At 38.6% G+C, this 9,292-nt stretch overlaps 1 protein-coding gene across 1 annotated transcript in view; it reads right to left on the minus strand.

The window, feature by feature from the left end:
• Nucleotides 1-1,987: 1,987 nt before the first annotated feature.
• The window catches only part of LOC119578511 (dipeptidase 1-like), a 205,108-nt gene continuing 197,803 nt past the window's right edge, over nucleotides 1,988-9,292 (minus strand). Inside the window, exons 11-13 of the mRNA XM_037926082.1 lie at nucleotides 5,455-5,530; nucleotides 4,113-4,251; nucleotides 1,988-3,182 (exon numbers count right to left, since the gene is read on the minus strand). Of these exons, the coding sequence (XP_037782010.1) occupies nucleotides 3,042-3,182; nucleotides 4,113-4,251; nucleotides 5,455-5,530 (356 nt within the window). The 3' untranslated portion in view covers nucleotides 1,988-3,041. The remainder of the gene's footprint in view (nucleotides 3,183-4,112; nucleotides 4,252-5,454; nucleotides 5,531-9,292) is intronic.

The raw sequence follows: 9,292 nt of genomic DNA on the forward strand, positions 1-9,292 counted from the left end.
TTTTTAATATTTTTAATATATTGTAATATGTAATATATATTATGTATATATATATATATATAATAATATATATTTTATATTATATATTTTATATATACATACATACACACCACACACACACACTCACACCCACATACACAAAAACCGTGTGTTGTGTGTAATATATAAAAAATAAAATTATATTATTTAAATATTATATATATATATATATTTGAGTGAGTGTGAATATATATATATATATATATATATATATATTAATATATACCACTCCACCACACACACCCCCCAACATATATAAATATATATATATTATAATATAATATATATATTATATATTATATATATTATATTTATATATTAATAATATTATATATTATTATATATTATATATATATATATATATATATATTATATTTATATTAAAATATATATCTGTGTGTGTGTTTTTTTCCCAAAATTGTGTGTCTATACCTTTTAAATTTCAAAGCCGATACCTTAAAACTATTGTTTGTTGTGTGTGTTTGTGTAGAAAATTATATAACATGAAATATATATATTATATATATTTATAATATATATAATTTATATATATAATATTATACTGTTATATTATAATTATATATATTATTATTATATATATATATATATAATATAATATAAATATACATACACACACACACAACCACAAATAATAAAAATTTTAATATATATATTTTATAAAATTTATATAATATTTTATATATATATAAATATATATATTATTGGGGTGGTGTGTGTTGTGTTTTGTGTGGTGTGTGTGTATCTACGAAAAACAACACAAACACACACACACACATATACATAATTTTATATATAAAAAAATAAAAAAATAATAAAGAAATTATATATTATATTTATTTATATATATATACTATATATATTTTTATATAATATATATATATATATATATATATATATATATAATATATAATTGTGTGTGTGTGTTTTTTGGTGTGTGTGTGTGTGTGTGTGTGTGTGTGTGTGTGTGTGTGTGTGTGTGTGTTTTGTATATATGTTTTTTTGTGTGTGTATATGTATATATACTCTCTCTCTCACACACACATACGCAAACATACGCGTGAAAATATATATTCTTTGACTTCCATTTGATGATGAGGATAACGATAAAAGTGTTTGCGGTAATAATGATAATGATACTATATATGTGCATATGATATATTTGTTTGCTTGATTATAAGTTGATATATTTTGATGTTAATGTGATGTATGTGAAATATGAACAATATTAAAAGACGGAAATATTGCTCAATGGGATTATGAAAAAGCGAAAAAAAAAACTAAACCCCGAAGGCTTATGAAATAATTAGGTTAGTTCACACATGAGCTAAAACCCGTTAACACACCTCATGACAGCAACCTTTACTGAAAAAGGAAAAAAGAAAGAAAGAAAAGTATTGGTTATTTATTTATTTATTGATGACAAATATGAAATGATAAAATAAGTGAGCTTTAAGCTTTACATAGACATATTTTTCTTTGTTTCATAAAATATTCAACAATCGAGAGATGACATGCGTCAACTATTGATCTTTTATTCATATTAAGTATATACACAACATTCTAGAATTTTAACAAATGGATTAACATTCATTCATACGTACAGTGAATACAAATAACTTTTTTTTTCTGTCGCCTTTCCGAACACAGATATAACGACGGTATATTTTGGCGAGCAATCTATACCAAGGTATCTTGATGAAAGTTGATATGCAAACAATATTAACAGATTTTTCACTCTGGGTTCAGAGGCGTACCTGGTGATTTGTATTAGGCAGGTGGGAGGGGGAGGGCGTAGAGCAGGTGGGTGGGGCACTGTTCAGGTTGCTTTTTCAGTCCTTGGCTTGTGAATCTTGCTTCAAAGAACCCCTGACCAAAAAAACCGGTAGAGTTTCTCGCCCAAAAAAAACTAAGATCTTTTTTTAAAAATCAATTTTTCACAGTTATCAATCATAAATATTTTTTTTTCTTTTAACGATCATCTACCTACAGTTCCACAAAACATCCAGCTGTCATGTAACCCATGTGTAGTTTGACGTAAAAAGGTAAAAATATTATTTTCTGGAAGAAAGAAGGAAAACATGCATGGAGAATTTTCCACTTCTGAATATTGTATTCGTAAACTTTAACAATGATAAAACGGAATTAACACATTAAACATATTTTTTCACCGTACTCTTAACCAGCACTAAATGCTCTCTGGAAAGTAATAGTTACATCAAAGGTTCTCGATGGTTTAATTTGAAGAAAAAGGAAGAAACAATGTACATTTTATACACTTCTTTTCTATATTTGTATACATGTAGATTTTAACGTTTAATGTAAGTTTATCTTATAAAAGATTTTTTTCTATGTTTCTACTATTTGTGCACAAAAGTTTTAAATGTGAGACAATTTGACAAATACGCACTTTACTATAAAAAACAAACAAAACCAAAAAAAAAAAAAAAAAAAAAAATGTATGACAGAAAAAAAAGAAAGAAAAAAGTGGAATCATAAAAGTCTGCTAATTGTCTTGGTATTTATAAATCTATTTACTAGCACCACCTTTAGTTGAGCGTTTTATTAACGAAAAATGTTGTCTGTCAAACAGATTTATTGCCTTGTCTTGTAAAATTATAAGAACTAATTTTTAAAAATCATTTCATCATTGTATCTTTCACTAATTGTTTTTATATTATGGGGGAGGATGTACGACTAAAAAAATAAACAAAAAAGAGAGAAAAATATGTAACAGTAATCCAAAAGAGAATAACATGAAACCACTATACATAACAAACCAGGATGCCCATAAGAAAGAAAGAAAGAAAGAAAGAAAGAAAAAAAAAGCGCAAAAAAAAAGTAAAAACTAAATAAAGACAGAAAAGAAAAGTACAAACCACCTCGCCGTTATAATCTCCCTACGAACTTAGAATCCGATCCCAAACACCGCACAGTTTCTTCGTTGTAGCCAAAGGGGTCCGTCCGTTACAGAGGATCCCCACCTAAGCCAAGAGAACGGAGAGCAGGTCAAGTGCGTGTGTCCTCGAGGCTGGCGAACTTGTATCTGCACGCCACCTGGTGTCGATATCGTGAATGGGAATGATCTCTTCGGACACCTTTTCGAGAGCCAGGTCTTCCCGTACCTTTGGAAAGGAGAGAAGCTGTGTTTATTTATACATTAATGTATAGTTTAAGATTTGATTCGGTTTCGTTTTTGGGATTGTGATGTGCGATTAGGATTCCATGGTGTGGTTGTTGGAGGTGTAGGGGTTTCAATTGGCTAGTCCGTTATTCCTTTGTTTTGTGTGCAGGCTATATGTACGGTTTATGATTTTTTTTCCATCTCTTTAGATTGTACTTATTACATATAATTTTCATTGACTATAATAAAAAAAAAAAAAAAAAAATACCCGGTAACTCGTTTTTCCCCGTGTGTATTGATTTGCGATTGATTAATGGCTCTTATTTATTCATTTTTTTTTTATTTCATTTCATTATGTTTCATTTTGGCTCGTTTGTTAATGCACTCCTCTAAAAGGTTTGTGATGTGTTGAAAACTTAGTATGAAAATCAAAGCACATTAACGTATTATCTTTTTAAATATTTATCTGAAAGCTAAAAATTACACTCATAAACGTGCGCATGGATACAACTGGTCCTTTTGATGTACAAAAATTAATGTGTAAATGACAAAAGATTTATGCTAAAAAATAGCAAAATACTAGGATTTTGCATTTAAACCCTAATTGACAATTATCATGCGCTTGTTAATATCTTGCAAGAGCTCATGACTCATAATGGATACAGTGCATTTAAAACTTTTTGACACACACGCACACACACACACAAACATACATACAAAAAAGTGGGCCTACATACCCCCAAACTACAAACAATTAAAATTGATACAAAAACTGTAATACAAGTAATATATTTACAAAATATAACTGACGTGCAGACATTTTTATGGTAAATAATCAAGTTACAAACATCTTAATCCGAAGTCGAGGCTCCATCACCGCATTCGTATGGTTTGCGGTAATGTTAGAAAACGTGACGACGCCAGCTATTACCTGTTCAACCCTACTGAAGACTCGGAGGAGGTTGAGTCCCGCTAGCTTCTTGAGGTCTTGTAGGGACCACGAAGGGTCCTGCAGGAGCTCGGCGAAGAGTTCGGGGTATTTGGACACGTCTTCCAGGCCTCTGGGCGTGCTGGAACGTCGGGAGGTTAGGACGCTGAGCGACACGCGATTTCTGGCTCTGGTTGTCCGTGCGTGCGTGCGTGCGTGCGTGCGTGCGTGTGTGTGTGTGTGTGTGTGGTGTGTGTGTGTGTGTGTGTGTGTTGTGTGTGTGGGGTTTTTGGTGTGTGTGTGTGTGTGTGTGTGTGTGTTTCTTTGTGTCTGTATGTCTGTGTGTCTGTGTGTCCGTCCGTCCGTCGGTCGTCTGTCTGCCTGTCACTTTCTGTCTTAGCCGCTGTCTGTCTGTCTATCTATCTATCTATCTATCTGTCCGTCCGCCCGCTCTTCCGTCCGTCCGTCCGTCCATCTGTCCGTCCGTCTGTCTGTCTGCCTGTCACTGTGTGTCTGTCTGTTTATTTATCTGTCAACCCGCCCGCCCGCCCGCCCGCCCGTCCGCCCGTCCGTCCGTCTGTCTGTCTGCCTGTCACTGTCTGTTTGTTTGTCTGTCTGTCTGTCTCTCTCTCTCTCTCTCTCTCTCTCTCTCTCTCTCTTTCTCTAATAAAGATAATACTATTACTGGTATTAGTACTAATACTAATACCAATACTAATATTAATAGTATTAACAATAGTAATGACATAATGACAGTAATGGTGATGATGATGATGATGATGATGATGATGATGATGATGATGAAGATGATGATGATGATGATGATGATGATGATCATGATAATGATGATGATAATGACATAATGATAGTGATGATATTAATGATGATAATGATAATGATGATTATGAAAATGGTAATGAGAAAATGACTAATAATGATATTAATAAAAAAAATATTAATAATCATGATCATCATAATCATCATCATCATTATAATCTTAATAATACTAATCATAATAGTGATAATAATAACAGTAGTATTAATAATGATGATGATGGTGGTGGTGATGATGATAATAATAATAATGATATTAATGGCGATAATAATGATAATAATGATAATTATTATTATAATAGCAGTGATAAAAATATAGTAATGCTAATAATATCAATAATAATAGTAGTAATAATGATAAGGATAATAATAATACTTCTACTCCCACTACTTCAACTACTACTGCTATTTTTATTACTTCAACAACTACTACTACTACTGCTAATTATTATTATTATTGTTATCACAATCATCATCGACACCAAGACGAAACGCGAGCCATGGCACCGACCTGTTGAAACCGTCGTATCCAGCGCCGATTCCCACATAATCCACCCCCGCCATGGTGCGTATGTGGTTGATGTGGTCTGCGGGAAGACACGTTTCAGACATGTTAAGCGCCTGTCACACAAGCAGGTCTTCCTCCGTCCCGACCTAACTTCTGTGCGAGCCTGACTGAGGGCTTTCTTCATTGATAATGCATATGCTGTACCTATTGTTGTAACGTAGAAAGGGAAGAAGAAGAAGAAGAAGAAGGAGAAGAAGAAGAAGAAGAAGAAGAAAAGAAGAAGAAGAAGAAGAGAAGAAGAGAAAGAAGAAAAAGAAGAAAGAAAAGAAGAAAAAGAAAGAAAAAGAAGAAGAAGAAGAAGAAGAAGAAGAAAAGAAGAAAGAAGAAGAAGAAGAAGAAGAAGAAGAAGAAGAAGAAGAAGAAGAAGAAGAAGAAGAAGAAGAAGAAGAAGAAGAAGAAGAAAAAGAAGAAGAAAAAGAAAAGAAGAAGAAGAAGAAGAAGAAGAAGAAGAAGAAGAAGAGGAAACAATAGTGATTCTCATTCAGAGCGATAGATTCTTCCCAGAAAAAGGAGATTTACTCAGAGGACTGATCAAATAGTAGCAGACAAATAAATTGGCTTTTAACCCAAGCCTTTTTCTGCGCTTCTGCTCAATTTTTTTTTCTGATACATATGTCTAAAACCGTGTCATCACTAGGAATATCATATAAATTCCAAAATTCCGAATGTGAAAGAAATCGAGGTCTGTATATTCGGTCTATTTAGGCAAGATGGTTGTATGGTTGACACTGCTGCTCGAATCCGGAAGTTTTTGGTTGCGACGCAATCAGCCCAACCACGGTAGCACAGCGGCACGAGTTGGAGCTGGTGGAGCTCAAACAGAAACTGGCTGACATGTACGATATGTGGATCAATTTTAGTTTTGGGGGGGATTCATTTTTTCTCACCCCTCCTTTTTCTCTCCTCCTCCTCCTTCTTCTTCCTCTTCTTCTGCTCCTCCTCCTCCTCCTCCTCCTCCTCCTCCTCCTCCTCCTCCTCCTCCTCCTCCTCCCCCTCTTCCTCCTCCTCCTCCTCCTCCTCCTCCTCCTCCTCCTCCTCCTCCTCCTCCTCCTCCTCCTCTTCCTCCACCTCCTCCTCCTCCTCCTCCTCCGCCTATCTACCCTCTACCTCTATCAATTTCCCCACCTCTCTCTCTCACTCCCTTGTCCCCTTGGTTTTCCCCTTTTCACCTAATCTACAACCACAAACAAAAATGATGGCAAGCCTCCGCAAACACAACGTCCATTCCGCATTTCCTACGAAGACCTCGGCGCCGCTCTGGGTGAGGGTTCATGCCGTACACGAGGCTGGATATTGCTGAAATACTGTTAACGGGCTGTTAAACAGATATGCAAATGGGTAACATGTGTGAAAGAGGGATTGCATGGCCTCGGGAGGGAGAGGGAGAGGGAGGGAGGGAGAGGGAAGGAAGGAGGGAGAGGAAGAGAGCGGGGGAGCGAGAGGAAGGGGGGGGGGAGGGAGATGAAGGGATGGAGGGTGGGAGAAGAAGCGAGAGAGGGAGAGGAAGAGAGAGAGAGAGAGAGAGAGAGAGAGAGAGAGAGAGAGAGAGAGAGAGAGAGAGAGAGAGAGAGAGAGAGAGAGAGAGAGAGAGAGAGAGAGAGGGATGGAAATATGTGGCCTTTGTGAAGCCTGTTACTCTAGGACAATACTGATGTTTGATGTCTGCGCGCGCGCGTTTGTGTGTGTGTGTGTGTGTGTGTGTGTGTGTGTGTGTGTGTGTGTGTGTGTGTGTGTGTGTGTGTGTGTGTGTGTGTGTGTGTGTGTGTGTGGTGTGTGTGTGTGTGTGTGTGTGTGTGTGTGGTGTGTGTGTGTGTGTGTGTGTGTTTGTGTTGTGTGTGTGTGTGTGTGTGTGTGTGTGTGTGTGTGTGTGTGTGTTTATGTCTATTTCTGTTTGACTCTCTATTATTTGTATGTTTCCTTAATTAAGTGTTAAATATTCAAACACTATATAAAATAAACTGCATGAACATTTCGTTTCAAAATCATTCGGTGCCAATAAATTTCGTAACTATTCGTCCTCGAAATTCTTTGTATTTCTCGTGTCCATTTTTCTTCCTCCCTTTTTGCCTTCATTTTTTTCTCCTCTCTCTCCTGAGCTGTCACCCCCACCGACTCCTCTTCAGCCGCCTCTTAACTTTTCTCATCTTCTGCATTTTCTCTCCCTTTCTTCTTCCTTACCTTCGCCTTTCTCCTTCTCTATATTTCTTTCCCTCCAGCTAGCGATGTCAGTGAATGCAGCTCGTAATTCCCTCTTCCCCCTCCCCCCTTATTCCCTCCTCCACGACCCTTCATCCCCATCCCTCCCCATCCTTCCTATGCCCCATCGATCTCCTTATTCCTCCCCACTCCAGTCCCCCATCCCTCTTCCACCCCCTCCATCCCCATCCCTCCGCCTATCCAGACTCTATGCCGATCCACCTAACTCTTTCTGACACTCATCCCCATATCTCCTCCTCCTCATGCCCCTCCCCATCCACCGACCCTCCACCCCCTATCCCTCCCCCCTCCTCATCCCCCTCCCCACTCCACCGACCCTCCACCCCCTATCCCCTCCCCCCCTCCTCATGCCCCTCCCCATCCACCGACCCTCCACCCCCTATCCCTCCCCCCCTCCTCATGCCCCTCCCCATCCACCGACCCTCCACCCCCTATCCCTCCCCCCCTCCTCATGCCCCTCCCCATCCACCGACCCTCCCTTCCCTATCCCTCCCCCCCTCCTCATGCCCCTCCCCATCCACCGACCCTCCATCCCCTATCCCTCCCCCCCTCCTCATGCCCCTCCCCATCCACCGACCCTCCACCCCCTATCCCTTGCCCGCTCCTGATGTCCCTCCCCATCCACCGACCCTCCACCCCCTATCCCTCCCCCCCTCCTCATGCCCCTCCCCATCCACCGACCCTCCATCCCCTATCCCTCCCCCCCTCCTCATGCCCCTCCCCATCCACCGACCCTCCCTTCCCTATCCCTCCCCCCTCCTCATGCCCCTCCCCATCCACCGACCCTCCCTTCCCTATCCCTCCCCCCCTCCTCATGCCCCTCCCCATCCACCGACCCTCCATCCCCTATCCCTCCCCCCCTCCTCATGCCCCTCCCCATCCACCGACCCTCCATCCCCTATCCCTCCCCCCTCCTCATGCCCCTTCCCCTGCCGTGTAAGAATCAATTAAAACTTCGTTTGATTCGACCGTGAGATTAATGGCGCCAAGACACACGACACGCGACAGTCAACACATCACGAAATCTTATCCTTAATTCCTCTTATATTAATTGAAAAGAAAAGAAAGAAAGAAAGTAAGAAAAAGGATGAAAGAAAGAGAAAAAGAAAGATCACATGAAGGCGAAAATTGTGGTGATGATCAGAATTAAAAATGCTTATCAATTCCCCGGTGAATAATCAGCGATCGTTAAGAATGCATTAACACTTGCCTGGATTGTGTTTCGTGTCGCCTTGTTCTGTATTCTGGCTGGGTGGGGGGGGGGGTACGAGGGAGAAGGGAGAAGGTTCGTTTAAATCTCTTCTCTTCTTCTGTCTGTCTATCTGTCTGTCTGTCTGCCTCTCTGTCTTTCTGTCTGTCTCTCTCTCTCTCTCTCTCTCTCTCTCTTTAACACACACACACACACACACACACACATACACACACACACACACACACACACACACACACACACACACATATATATATATATATATATATATATATATATATATATATATATATATATATATATATAATATATGTATATATAATATATATATATATATATATATATATATATATA

The sequence above is a fragment of the Penaeus monodon genome, chromosome 11, assembly GCF_015228065.2.
Source record: "Penaeus monodon isolate SGIC_2016 chromosome 11, NSTDA_Pmon_1, whole genome shotgun sequence".
NCBI lineage: Eukaryota > Metazoa > Arthropoda > Malacostraca > Decapoda > Penaeidae > Penaeus > Penaeus monodon.